The following is a 14,829-nucleotide window of genomic DNA, read 5'->3' as shown; positions in this document are numbered from 1 at the left end:
AATAGATGGAACTATATCGCTAAGATTAACGTTATGTTACCTTCATATTCTTAGCTACCCAGCTATGTACTGCAGACATATCTTGCAGCAATCATGAAGCAAACAGTGCTTTCTCACATTTTGGTTGTCCTAGCTCAGGGGTCTGCAACCCGCGGCTCCGGAGCCGCATGTGGCTCTTTTACACCTTTGCCGCGGCTCCGGGGCGGATACTAGCGAGGGGAGGAGGCGCATTGTGCACCCTGATACTCCCCACTGTGACGGGCGCTGTACTGGCTGTGATGTCGCATGGGGGCGGTGCGTGCGTTAGTCACGCACTGTCCCGACGTCACCTTCCCACCCGCTGTCAGATCGCGGCTCTGGAGATATATTTGTTTTAAATGTCGCAATGGTTTTGCGGCTCCCAGTTTTTTTTCTTCTTCGGAAATGGGTCCAAGTGGCTCTTTTTGTCTTAAAGGTTGCAGACCCCTGTCCTAGCTAGAGGCTTGAAGTTTAAAATCTCTCTCATTCTTCCCGCATGGTGAAGAGATTGGCTCCAGTACAAGCACTGTTACCCATGCAAATAGCAGAGGTTGGGGGGCTGCTCCAGATTAGAGTTGTAGCAGGGAGCAAAAGGTTAATGCCCACCTCCAAGTGCTTGCTTTTTTTAAAAAAAAGCCTGCACTCCCAGGCTAACCATATGACAGTCAAATTGATTTGTGGAATCTCAGGAACTTTTCTGCTAGAGTATGACAGTCTGTGGAATGGATACCAAAATCCTTGAGCACTTCTTTTGGGATGGGTGCAGAGACTGAACTCTGTTTCAGGCAGTGCTGCTGCTGCTCAAGGCCTCTTGGCCTCCAGCAGCTTTTGTAAAGGATCTACATTCAGTGTTTTGTACCATCTTTGTGCAGAGTACTCAAAGACCTTATGATGAAAAAACACATCTTTGTCCAAGGTTAAAAAAATTTGTCAAAAACTTACGTTTTTCTCAAGTAAAAATAAATGAAATGGTTGTGTTTCACTGTTGTTGCTCGATATTTAGGGCAATAAACATTTAGCAAATGTGTGATCAAAGACTTTTTGGCCTTAACTAACTTGTTACATTTGCATTTAATCTTGTGGCTTAAGATGTTTAGGTCATATTTAAACCATAAAATACTTTCCACGTTCTGAAAGCGTATGACATTAATTTCAAGTCACACAAAGGGGGAATGCATAAGTTTTATTTGGCTAATTTAAAAATAATTACAGCTTCTGGTATAGCACCTTTTTTCAAAAAAGCATGTTTTGAATTTGAAAGGAAACATTTGTCAGACAGTTGTTTTCTGCTCTCTTGCCAACGTTTCTGACGGGCTTCTCAGCACGGAAAGCACAGGATGCAAACAGCAATGAGTTTGGCCAGCTTTCTTTAGTAGTGGGTACTGCAGCTCGTAGAAGTCCCAGTAATTTAGGACCTGCTGTTTATTGTCACTTCAGTGGTAGCGTGCTTATTCTTCTTTGAAAACACAAGAAAAGAATGTTTCAAAATGCTTTGAAGAGTGGCTGAAATGCTTCAATCTGAGTGAGTGATCCATGCCTCTGCCAGTATGGGATGGGATTCTGTAGGGAGCCCCTGGGCCTAATGCTGTCTTCTAGGCCACTCCTCTGTCTGAGGCCATACCCATCAATGGCCCTGCTCTATGGCTGGAATGTGTGTTACTGCCAGTTGCTTGCCTGGGTGGAGAGATGTGTGTGCAGAAACCTCTGACTTCTCTAATAATAATAATAATAATAATAATAATAAATTTTATTTATATCCCGCCCTCCCCAGCAGAAGCCGGGCTCAGGGCGGCTAACAACAACTCTATGGCTCGAATGTGCTATATAGTACTCCTTGGTGTACAGAGGTTAAGAATCTCCACCCACTTTTGTCTCTGGCTTTGCCCACCACTTGCCTTCAGCCTCCAGAAGTTTGCCCAGGAGGAAATGTGACCCTTGAGCTGGAAAAGATTCCCCACCTCTGCTATAGGGCTTAATTGGATCCTCCCTTTCTTTCCTATATGGTGCAGGGTATACCGGAACACAAACAAGCTCTTAACTTTACATGTGTACTGAGTAACCTGCACTGCACAACCTTGGGCAGGAGTGAGGTGGTTGATTCTACATATGGGAGACACATGTTGGCCTCTTGGGGAAGATAATGACCGCATGCATTAGCATGCGTCTTGCAGTAAACGCTCCTGGTTGAACATGAATTGTATCTTTTATCATTTCCTCTAATGAGAAATGTAATGGGCCTAATTTGATGTGAAGGACAGAGAAATGGGACCACCAGCAGACAAGGGAGATTTTTTATTTTATTTTTTGCATACTCAAGTGATTCCTCAGATACACAGAAAAATGCTACTTGTTTTAAAACATATGGAGGCAAATTTGTACTATATAGTGCACTTATAAAAAATCGATTTTCATTGTCCCCCCCCCCCCCCCGCCCCAAATTTCTACCCAGGTTCACCTTTTCTAGCCAACGAGGATGGTGTTCTCGGAGGTGTGATAGTTCTTCGATCTTGTCGGTGTTCTGCAGAGTCGAACTCTCCACAGGATAAGCAGTCTCTACTAGGTAAGTGTGTGAAGAAAGCCCTACTGAATATCTTATTTTTAAGTTCTTTAATTTAGATATATTACTTTAACTACAGCTTGTGAGAGCTGGGGGAAGATGAATTAACGTCAACAAATTACAACTCATATCAATTAGTTATAGCCCATAAAGCTGTCTAAATGTCAGAATTTTACTATGGGCTGTTTCCAGTTTTGTTCCTTCATTTGCGGAAGATTGCTTGTTCCATGAAAGGTTTCCATGAGTGAAAGCAGGAAGAAAGCCGTTTTTGCCAATTATTCTTTTCTTCCTCTGCCCCCTCCCTGCTTCGTGCTACCTTACATTCTGTTTTCAAGGGTTCCCTGAGCCCCTGCAATGGAATGTGACTGGGAGAGTGCAGGGTGCTGATGGGGAAATTGGTGAAAATTGCCTCTTCTATTCACCAAAGACTATGGGGGATAGTATGTGGCTAGGGTCTTCTACTATGCTCTCCTGAAGGGAAGACATGGATAATCCTAGCTATCTGCCTGTACTTTAGTATGATTTCTCTTGCTATCTGTGAGCATGGCTCTACATGGGCTTTCTTTTACACTTAATAAGTAAAGCATTACTGTTGTGTTTAAACCCATAGTAGAGTTCCTGTGGAGTCATACAACAGAGAGCATGTGTGTCGGGTATATGTCAGCACAGGATGGCAAAGCTAAGGTAAGTTACAAATAATACTTAGCACGTGGGTAGGCAAACTAAGGCCCAGGGGCTGGATCCTGCGCAATTGCCTTCTAAATCCGGCCTGTTAATGGTTAGGGAATCGGCGTGTTTTTACATGAGTAGAATGTGTCCTTTTCTTTAAAATGCATCTCTGGGCTGTTTGTGGGGCATAGGAATTTGTTCTCCCCCCCCCCCCAATATAGTCGGGCCCTCCACAAGGTTTGAGGGATAGTGGACCGGCCCCTTGCTGAAAAAGTTTACTGACCCCTGACTTAGTGTGTAAAAAATTGTGGTTATCTTGGGGTGTGTTTTCTCCCTATCCTTTTCTTGGATAAAGGATGCTGAAGGGTTGTAAATTTCCTGGTTGAATTTGGATTCTATCTTTCCATGTCCATACCAAGCCTTGGCCCAGTTCAGATATCATGGCCATGCTATTTGTTCAATGATCACAGGTGCTTATTTGTGCTTATGCACCATCCCCTTTTCCTAAGTTGTTCATGCCATAGGCCACAGGGTGCTCCCAATTACTAAATTATGCTTGGCCATGATGTCTTGAGTGGGCTTCTTTCTGGCATAGCATACCTGAAATAGTGACTATAAGCAATAGAAAATGAATAGTGTTCTTCTGCAAATCCACTTAAAAAAAAATTGGCAAGGGCATTTCCTTTTGCTCCTTCTGCTTTGTCAAGTTGAAAGTTGCATTCAGATCTTTGACCTCTAAATACTTTTGGGATCAGAGTTATGGAATAAAGCAAAAGTAGATGCACTGATGAAGTGAAACTAATGTAAATAAGTTTCAATGGCTTGTAAGAAGATGGAAGTGGTGGGTGGAAAGTTAAGCCTGTCTCTGAGAAAGCTAAGGAACAATAAGCCTGCCCATTGAATGGTCTAGATACAAGCAACACAACTATGTCTGGGTTGCTTTTTAATCAGGTGTTTTCAGTGAGGAAGTAAAGTTAAAGAGACAGGTTTTCCTTTCAAGCTTTTATTTTAACAAGTCATATTGCAAGTCAAACTAGTACAGTTCAGTTACTGATTTAGCCATATGTGAATATTTTATGGCATTGTACAAAAAAAAACACAATAAAAAATATTCCTTATCAAAAGGAATCTGCCACTTTGATGCCTTGCTCTTCTGGACTTGTGTTATGACACTTGATATAGATTCAGAAAAAGAAGACCTGTCAATCCTTCAGCTTGCACGCTGCGCCCTTGTTCCTTATGACACCTCACAGTATCCAGTTTCCTGCATACAAATGTCTTTATGCCAAGAAAAATGGCTTAGCTCCCTAATTCCCAGAGAGTCAGTATTTTGGGAGAGAGGAGTGCTAGTGCTACTACTGCTTTATTGCTAGGCAAGTTCAGAGTTAGATTAGTAGTACTATAATCCTAAACTTTATGTAGTACTAGGATAGTATGTGGCTTGAAGGCAGCCTAGGAAGCATTGATGCTAACAAGGCTAATATCTCAGTTTGCCCAGAGATCTTTTCCTACTTGCAGAACCTCCATTGGACATCTGGTGTGCATTGTTATCATACTGCTGGCAAATTCTCCACCTGGCAGTTTTGATTGGGCTGACAGACACAGCTGCTCTTCTTGGTTCACTTTTAAATTATGCTTGTGACCTTCCTTTAGGAGAGTTAATCCATCTCTTTCTTTTGAGCCTATGGCTGCAAATGTTTTCCAGAAAGTAAACCGCAAATGTCATGACCACTTAACTGCTAATGCTTAAGAAACCAACTGCTCTTGTAAAAGATGGATTTCTGTGTTCTTGGGAGTTGAGACAAACTTAAAGATGGCATGTAGAACTAAGAGAGTGCTTTTTTTGTATAAAACAAGGTGCTGGTACTCATATATTGATAAAAGTGCTGAGTGTGCCAGCAGAAAATAGATGCGAAACACGAGAAAAAAAGAAGAGCTGGTACCTTAAAATAATATTTGGTGTTTGCTAAAAGACTGTTCTTTTCTATATGTTGCCTGCTTAGTATGCAATGCCTTTGGCATTAGATGTAGTGCATCTGAAAGAAGCTCTAGGAATTTCTGTTTTTAAGAAAATAGGCAACAGATTGTGCTACAAAATCTTGTTGATGGATTTCCCTTTTATTTGGAGGTTTGCCTTCAAGAATAGCACTTGCCATCATGAGGTGTTTTTCCATGGGCCTGCTCTCTCTCTCTCTTTTGACCAACCACCTAACAATAGAAGCACCAGACCCAGCAGTTTGTCCATTGGCTGCGGTTACTTTTTGGTTGGCTTAATAGAAGTAGACAACAAGAACAGCCTGGCTGTAAATGGCTAATGATCAAGGTTTCGATTAAAAAATAGTAGCTCTCTAAGCTTGTAACCACTCTCTTTTCCAGCAACTGTATTTAGTCTGTCTTAAAATACACTTTTGAGGAGGAAGATGGGAAATGGTTGGTTGGGAGGAAGCAACCCATTTGCCTGTGGAAATGTTATTTTGGGCTACAGTTCAGTACAGCTCGCTTTCGTGCCATTTCTGTCCTTCGGGGCAACGCTTCCTAAAATTAGCGCTGTGTTTCTTTGAAAACAGCATTGAAATAGGCATTTGGAGAAGTCTGATTCAGATCTTCTTGGAGATTATAGAGAGGCATAAGTGAGTGCCTGAGGGAAGCGTTCGTGGTGCAGTTTCACTGTGGGTTCATGTATGGGTGGTAGGAAGGCAAGTGCTTATTATTGTGGGGTGGGCTCTTGTTCCTTTTGTTAAATGCTCTACGCGGTTGCCAATAGCAGGAATGCAATCCCTCACTGTACTTTTTTCTGTGCTTGATGGTGGACCTCACTCAGCTTCACCTAAGCTTTAACACAGGGGTCAGCAAGCTTTTTCAGCAGGGGGCCAGTCCACTGTCCCTCAGACCTTGTGGGGGGCTGGACTATATGGGCTGGGGGGAATGAACGAATTCCTAGGCCCCACAAATAACCCAGAGATGCATTTTAAAGAAAAGCACACATTCTACTCATGTAAAAACACACTGGTTCCTTGACCGTCCACAGGCCGGATTTACAAGGCGATTGGGCCGGATCCAGACCCTGGGCCTTAGTTTGCCTACCCGTGCTTTAACACCTCCAATCTGATCTGATGAGCAGTAAGCTCCGCTTGTTGCCTTAGTGCTTCTTTCCAAGCTTGTTTACGTAGGACTGTAGCATATATGTGTGTTTAAACTGTAGCCCTCTTGTTTGTTTGGAAATATCAGAGATTTCTAAACCACAATTTTAAGGAAGTACAGTTGGGGCGCTTCCTCAAAGTTCTTGCCGTGTAGACTGCTACTGTTCAGGTTTCCATCCACTCCGTTCCACATAATCCCAACGCTACTTTTCTCCCCATCTCCTTAATAGTCAGCATTGTGAGAACACTAAATAGGTTTACTTCTCATTGGGCTGGGTTTCTTGTAAGGGGCATCCCTCTTTAAAGGTGACTGTGGGGTGTGGCGCTCATCAAGCTTCAGGGCGAGGGAGCTGGCGTTTTTTCGCAGACAGCTTTCTGGGTCATGTGGCCAGCATGACTGAACTGATTCTGGCACAACGGAACACCATGATGAAAACAGAGCGCACGGAAACACCATTTACTTTCCCGCCACAGCAGTACCTATTTATCTACTTGCACTGGCGTTCTTTTGCGTTCCTAGGTTGGCAGAAGCTGGGAGCTTACCCCGTTGCGCAGATTTGAACCACCGACCTTATGATCGGCAAACCCAAGAGGCTCAGTGGTTTAGACCACAGCGCAACCTGCTCTTGAATATATATATTCTGTGTGAAGCAGACTGAGGTGGTTCTTTCTCTTCCATTTTTATATAGATGGCATATAGCTATAATTTCCTGGTTGTCATCAACAAGACTTTTATTTTAGTTTTTATTCCCCAGAGAGGGGAGAGAACTCTCCATCGACATCAATGTAGATATTAAATATATCCATCTTCCTCTTCCAGCACTATACTCTCGCTCTCTCCTTCCCACCCAGTTATCAGTTTTTAAAATCTCTTACTCAGTATTCCAGGCTACTATGTTATTATAGGGCTGTATGAGGGGAGAGTTCGGGAGGGAAAATGAATTGGCCCCTTTAGGGTTTTTTTAGCATCTTATGATTACCACGACTCTGCCAACCTAGCAGTGGTGTGGTTTGGGCTTATAGTGACCCTAAAGTATGAGTATAAGAAGAGTCGAACTGGTACTGGTGCCCTTTTCCTTCTCCCTCCTCAAAAAATACCCTGGTGCTTGTTGAAAATCTAAAAACGTCAGAAGCCATGGGTTTGAGGTATTTCTTTTTTTAATATGCAAAGCAAGTGCTCTGAAAAGAGACAGTAATTTTATCATGCTGTGGAATAGAACAGCTTCTTGACATAGTAACACCTGCCACCTGTAACTAATTGGCTGGTATCCAAGTAACACTTTTGTAAATGCATGTTCTCCAGAGTTGTTAGGACTCTGAAATTTTGATACAGTCAGAGTTGGAATATAATCAAGACTCAGGTGATTTATGTTTTTAGTCAGTCTAGTATGAAGTCTAAATTTTGAATACTAATAATGGTAGATTTAAATTTTGGTCCAAAGAAAAATAAAAGCCAAACTCATAAACAAAAATCTGTATGCTGCAGTTTTTTCAATGGATGTTGGTGTGACGACCCCCGCCCACCCTCCAAAAGGATTTTGCAAATCAAGTATTTGATATCATTGACCAATTCAATGAGCAGCTGTAGTATGCATTCAGAAGCCAGATGTGGGCGGAATTCCCACATCTGTCAGGGCCCCAGTAGTGTTTTGTTGCCGCCTCTCAGCAGATATTAATTGCCAGTTTTCAGAATGAAGCCTTGCCTCGCCTCCTGGTTCCCTTCCCTTGATGGCTGCCATCAAGTGTATTAAAGGCTGAAGCCACTGTATGTACACATGGCGGTTAAACGGGTGGAGGCTGGGATATCATTTAATACTGCATTTAATACCCCTTTCTCTGGCTGTGCAAGGAGGAGAGGGACTGTGAGTGTGTTGCGCAAGCAGGTGTCTGTGTGCAAATGGGATACAACCGTTATTCCTGCTTAGGTTTGAGAATGCTAACTGGGCAAAATCATACTTTTCACAACTGTTAGTAATGCCATTCTTTTCACTGTGATAGCTTAAGCTTCTTCAAATGCAAGCCTTAAAGTTAATATATGTGCATTTTCCTCAGTGGACTTCTTAAGATGCTTTTTTAAATAATAATAAAAAATCATCCTTTTTTTGTAGTTTTATGTGCTTTGTGAAATATGTCAATGTGATTCATTTCTGAACTCTAATCTATTCTCTATTCTGAGAACTCTGTGCCAGCTCTCAGCAACATACTGGCATTAGTTTATACAAGAATGTTTTGTTCTTGTGCTAGAAATATATAACTGAATCCCAGTGCCTATGTGTAGTAAACAAACATAAGTGAATGTACATAATGGGGGTATGCATTTCTACCATATGGCAGCAGAACTGCTGAAATATGCATGTACAACTGTGTAATGTGTTCATGCAGTATTCCTTTCTTATAGCTTGCTTTCTGTATGAACATATTGTTTCAAACTATTCATGGTGTCCAATAATAATAATAATAATAATAATAATAATAATAATAATAATAATTTATTATTTATACCCCGCCCATCTGGCTGGGTTTCCCCAGCCACTCTGGGCGGCTTCCATAAAAACCAAAAATACAGTAAAATCACACGTTAAAAACTTCCCTGAACAGGGCTGCCTTAAGATGTCTTCTGAATGTCAGGTAGTTGTTTATTGCTTTGACATCTGCTGGAAGGGCGTTCCACAGGGTGGGCGCCACTACCGAGAAGACCCTCTGCCTGGTTCCCTGTAGCTTTGCTTCTCGCAATGAGGGAACCGCCAGAAGGCCCTCGGCGCTGGACCTCAGCGTCCGGGCAGAATGATGGGGGTGGAGACGCTCCTTCAGGTATACTGGACCGAGGCCGTTTAGGGCTTTAAAGGTCAGCACCAACACTTTGAATTGTGCTCGGAAACATACTGGGAGCCAATGTAGGTCTTTCAAGACCGGTGTTATATGGTCTCGGCGGCCGCTCCCAGTCACCAGTCTAGCTGCCGCATTCTGGATTAGTTGTAGTTTCCGAGTCACCTTCAAAGGTAGCCCCACGTAGAGTGCATTGCAGTAGTCCAAGCGGGGGATAACCAGAGCATGCACCACTCTGGCGAGACAGTCCGCAGGCAGATAGGGTCTCAGCCTACGTACCAGATGGAGCTGGTAAACAGCTGCCCTGGACACAGATTTGACCTGTGCCTCCATGGACAGCTGTGAGTCCAAAATGACTCCCAGGCTGTGCACCTGGTCCTTCAGGGGCACAGTTACCCCATTCAGGACCAGGGAATCCTCCACACCTGCCCGCCTCCTGTCCCCCAGAAACAGTACTTCTGTCTTGTCAGGATTCAACCTCAATCCGTTAGCCGCCATCCATCCTCCAACCGCCTCCAGACACTCACACAGGATCTTCACTGCCCTCACTGGTTCTGATTTAAAAGAGAGGTAGAGCTGGATATCATCTGCATACTGATGAACACCCAGCCCAAACCTCCTGATGATCTCTCCCAGCGGCTGCATGTAGATGTTGAAAAGCATGGGGGAGAGGACAGAACCCTGAGGCACCCCACAAGTGAGAGCCCAGGGGTCTGAACACTCATCCCCCACCACCACTTTCTGAACACGGCCCAGGAGGAAGGAGCGGAACCACTGTAGGACAGTGCCCCCAGCTCCCAGCCCCTCAAGACGGTCCAGAAGGATGTTATGGTCGATGGTATCAAACGCCGCTGAGAGATCCAGCAGAACTAGGAAACAGCTCTCACCTTTGTCCCTAGCCCGCCGGAGATCATCAACCAGTGCGACCAAGGCAGTTTCAGTCCCATGATGAGGCCTGAATCCCGACTGGAAGGGATCCAAATGGTCCGCTTCTTCCAGGCGTGCCTGGAGTTGTTCGGCAACCGCTCGCTCAATCACCTTGCCCAAGAATGGAAGATTTGAGACTGGGCGATAGTTGGCCATTGTGACCGCATCTAAAGATGGTTTTTTAAGAAGCGGTTTAATAACTGCCTCTTTCAGTGGGTCTGGGAAGGCTCCCTCACGGAGGGAAGCATTCACCACCCCACGAAGCCCATCGCCCAGTTCTTCCCGGCTAGCTTTTATAAGCCAGGATGGGCAAGGATCCAGGAGACAGGTGGTTGGTTTCACTCGTCCAAGCAGCCTGTCCACATCCTCGGAGGTAACAGATTGGAATTGATCCCACTCAACTTGACTAGACAGAACTCTAGCACTCTCCCGCCCTGGCCCTGCTCCCACGGTGGAGTCTACTTCTTCCCGAATCTGAGCGATTTTATCTGCAAAAAACTTTGCAAAATCATTGCAGGAGAATATGTGGCCCGTACTGGGCCCCGATGTTACAGGTGGTTCCACTAAATTGTGAACCACCTGAAAAAGTCTCCTGCTGCTGTTTTCTGCAGATGCAATAGAAGCGGTGAAGAAATTCTTCTTCGCCGTCGCTATCGCCACTTGGTAGGCTCGACGTTGAGCTCTAACCTGTGTCCGATCAGATTCGGAATGAGTTATCCGCCACCGGCGCTCTAGCCGTCTCAACGATTGTTTCATTGCCCTCAGATCCGTGGAAAACCACGGGGCTCTCCGGGCTCCATGCAATCGGAGAGGGCGCTTCGGAGCCAAACAGTCAATAGCCCTGGTTAACTCCGCATTCCAGCGGGCCACCAGGGAATCAGCTGAAAGGCCATCAACATGGGATAAAGCATCCCCTACCACTCTCTGGAAATTAGCTAATACTCATTTATGAAAAACTTCATTGTCTAAAAATTAAAAGGTTCCTATGTCCTTTTTTTGGGGGGGGGGGGAGACATGTGTTCCTTTGATTTCAAGATTTGGAATACACCCTGTGACCCAGTTATACTGTTAAAATGATCGTGACTGCCTTGAGACATACTGGTGACTTGTTTTATTGAAGCTTTAAAGCAAGCAAAATGGATTTTTCATTTCAACACTGTCACTTGCAATTCTATCAACTTGTTTTATAAAATTAAAACATTAGTATAATATATTACTTTCTTCCAAGGAGCTCATACGCTGTTCTTTTCTCTCTCCCCACTGCTTCCCCCAATTCTCACAACAATTTTCTGTGTTTATGACTGGCCGATGTCCATCCCTTGAGCTTCATGGATGAGTGGAAATTTGAACTTGGGTCCTAGACTTGATTGATTTTGATTGATTGATTATATTTCTATGCCACTTTTCATTCACATGAATCACAAAGCTCCTTACAAGCAATAAATAACAATAACATAATAGAACATCACAAATGCAACACAAATCATACAGAATGGTTAACAAATCATCAGTAAAACAGTTAGCAATCTATAAAACAATATTTTAAAAAACTAAAAAAAGAAAAATTACAACAAAAGTCATATTGTAGGATTCAGAAAGTACTACAGCATTCGTAATCTATAAAACAACAAAATAGCAACCAAAAAATAAACTAAGCACTGTTGAATTCATACAGGCACTTTCCACACCTCCATGACTCATAATCTTTCACTCGATTCAGTCCCTTAAAAGACACATACACACAATGCCCATGGCAGCAGCTCTAACCACGTTAAGAGTGCAGATGTAATAGTCATAGTGTGAATTTGGCCGGAAGCAGGCTGCATGACTAGCTAGGGATCTGTTGAGGAGAATATTTGCTGAGCACAGACCTGTCCTCAGTTCAGCAGACTTTTCTTGAAGGCAGAGCCAAACCTGTGTAACGTAGTAATCAATCCAGACCTATTTCTGCGACGTCTTCCCTGGTATATAATTTGGATCTCTGATTATCTGCAGTGACTTTCCTTCTTACTCACCCATTAGCAGTCCATAAATCTAAAGCCCATTGATGTATTTTATGCCCATATTTCCACCTCTCTCCAAGTCCCCTGTTTTCAGCACAGTGGAAGCCAGAAAAATGCTACTGAAAAAAACCTGCAGTTTTCCAGGAACTGAGTAATATATTCTCCAAATGTTCATTGTGTTGAGACATTGTTAGATTCCTTTCCAACATTAAGTGGAATGTCTGGTTGTAAGGGTTGGTCTATGCCAGAGGTAACCAAGATGGTCTCCTCTAGATGTTGGCTCCCATTCAGCATGGCCAATGGTTGGGGATAATGGGTGTTGACATCACACTGGCTGCCACTTGTATACAGTGTTAGGTGGACAGTTTGATATATGCCAGCAACTCTTAGAACTCACAACAAGCCTTCTCAAAAAACTGTCTTGATTCATTCATGAGTGCATTCATAGGAAGACATTCTTTGAAACGTTAGCACTGAATCATCCATTTTAAAAAAATATTCCTTTTGTGCAAAAGTATATATTAGTAATGCGCTATTGCTGATATCCCGCCTCCTGAACCTTCATGTTTGCTGATTTTTAACCAAAAGCATCCTAGTTTGTGTGCAAGAAGAGAGATTGAGTTGTTTAGTACTTCACATAAGTGTGTCATAGCATGAAAGAAAAGTGTAAAGGGTGACTGACTGTTGTGCTAAAATAGCAAAGCACAGTTAGCATATTAAAGTATATTTAATAAACCTATTCCCATGGTGCATGTGCACATCTGTGTATGCACACAACACACACACACATTGTGCCATTGTAATGATGAGTGTTAAAATAGGATTATATTTTTCTAATACAAGTTAAGCATTTACTAAAGCATAAATCAGTTTATGTACCTTATTTAATAATCACGTATCTTGGACATGTTAGTTTTTGGTTACAGTGGTACCTCAGGTTACGAACTTAATTCATTCCGGAGGTCCGTTCTTAACCCAAAACCGTTCTTAACCTGAGGCGCGCTTTCGCTAATGGGGCCCCCCGCTGCCACCACGCGATTTCCGTTCTCAGCCTGGGACAAAGTTTGCAACCCGGAGCAACTACTTCTGGGTTAGTGGAGTTCGTAACCCGAAGCTTTTGTAGCTCAAAGTATTTGTAACCCAAGGTACCACTGTTCCTGAGGCTTCATGTTAATGAATGAGAATTTTGTTATCTATTTTTGTTCTGTCTTTTGTCTAGTGGCTTTTTAAAATCAACCTGAAGTCTCACCAATTTCTCTCTTGTTTCCTGATTTCTCACCAATTTATTTGCAGACCCACATTTCAAGACTTCCCCCTGGAGCTGTGGCGGGGCAGTCAGTGGCCATTGAAGGAGGAGTTTGTCGGCTGGAGAGCTCAGCAAGCTGAACCGCTCCTTGTCTGGTCAGCAAGCAGAGCACAAATCCATTATGTATATTAAGCTCCTTGGTGTTTTAACAGATGTTGAGGATTTTACTCTCATTTTATACTCCTTATTGCAACCACGTGCACCCTAACTTGAAACAAGTGCTGCTGTAGCTTTATATTCTTTGTTTGAATGTATATGAGAATTTGTCTCCCAGTGGAATAGAAACTCTGTTCCCAGTTGTGCAAATGAAAATAATGTATGGATAATTTAATGTTACGAAACATTTTTATGTGTTAATTGGTTAGCCTATAAGAAAATAATGCCCTAAAATTCCAAGGGAAAATGGTTAAAAATTGTGCAGTAGTAGCAAATGTTGTTGTTTCACATTGTGAAGCTAGAGGCTTCTGAGCTACTTGGAATACAGAAGTGACCAAATGCTCTTTACATTATTTAATAGTTTCAGTGGGTCCAGTGGTATCTTAAACATGTTCTTTTTGCATATAATATATATAAACAGTGATTGGTTTCAGTGAAACAATTTGGAGGTGACTATGGCCTGACTTTTTGTTCTTCCCTATTCAGTTGATGGTACTTTTTTGGCTTAAGTATTGCATACTTCAAGCTGTTATATGTTATGAAAGGCTCTGTAAAGATAACGTACAGTCATGAAGTCGTTACTTTGTGTATAATGGAATATTGGAATGTAAATAAGAACAAAGTTTATTGGAAGAGTCAATATTATTCTTTGGTTTAAATATATTTTTAAGAGAATGGTGTAGAAATAAACATGATATTACTGGATAAATAATGTAAAGTGTATTAAATTGATGATGAAGAGGACCCTAATTCTACCTTTCTTCGTCAGTTCTTTAAATTCCAAATTTGTAGTAAAGGTATATAAATGTCTGCAGTTATATTTACATGTTATGAATATAGAGTTACAAGTGGCCTTTTGAAGAATTTATACAGCCAAAATTCATGATATTGCATCATTTTATATACTTGATTCTTAGATACGAGCTCATTTTTCTTATTGTTTCAGGATCTTCAGCTGTTTAATTGTTTGCATGTTTACAGGGATGTAATGGCTTAGAACAATCTTATTGAGTACTTGATGAGCTGTCAAAATAGACTAAGGGAATTTTATTGGAGATTTTTTATATTGTGTTGAAAGATGTTATATGCAGTCTTTAGAAATAATTGCTTGGTATCATCCAACATATTCTTAATCCCACAACCAACTTTCCTTGGCCAATTGATGTGCCATCACTCTGTTTAACTTCACAAATGAAAGGAAACATTATTAAAAACTGATTTTAATCA

The 14,829-nt window shown here is 42.3% G+C and overlaps 1 protein-coding gene across 7 annotated transcripts in view; it reads left to right on the top strand.

The window, feature by feature from the left end:
• TASP1 (taspase 1) overlaps window positions 1–14,829 on the top strand; it is a 66,013-nt gene extending 51,184 nt beyond the window's left edge. For 5 of the 7 annotated variants that reach the window (XM_083730592.1, XM_083730593.1, XM_083730589.1 and 2 more), the window contains 3 exons: window positions 2,468–2,578; window positions 3,186–3,259; window positions 13,434–14,829. In XM_083730592.1, coding sequence (XP_083586718.1) covers window positions 2,468–2,578; window positions 3,186–3,259; window positions 13,434–13,526 — 278 coding nt within the window. In that variant the 3' untranslated portion in view covers window positions 13,527–14,829. The remainder of the gene's footprint in view (window positions 1–2,467; window positions 2,579–3,185; window positions 3,260–13,433) is intronic. The other 2 variants (XM_083730595.1, XM_083730590.1) reach the window with 1 other exon arrangement.

This window comes from Podarcis gaigeae (assembly GCF_964106915.1).
Source record: "Podarcis gaigeae genome assembly, chromosome: 3".
Taxonomy (NCBI): Eukaryota; Metazoa; Chordata; class Lepidosauria; order Squamata; family Lacertidae; genus Podarcis; species Podarcis gaigeae.
This window is presented reverse-complemented; position numbering and strand designations above follow the sequence as displayed.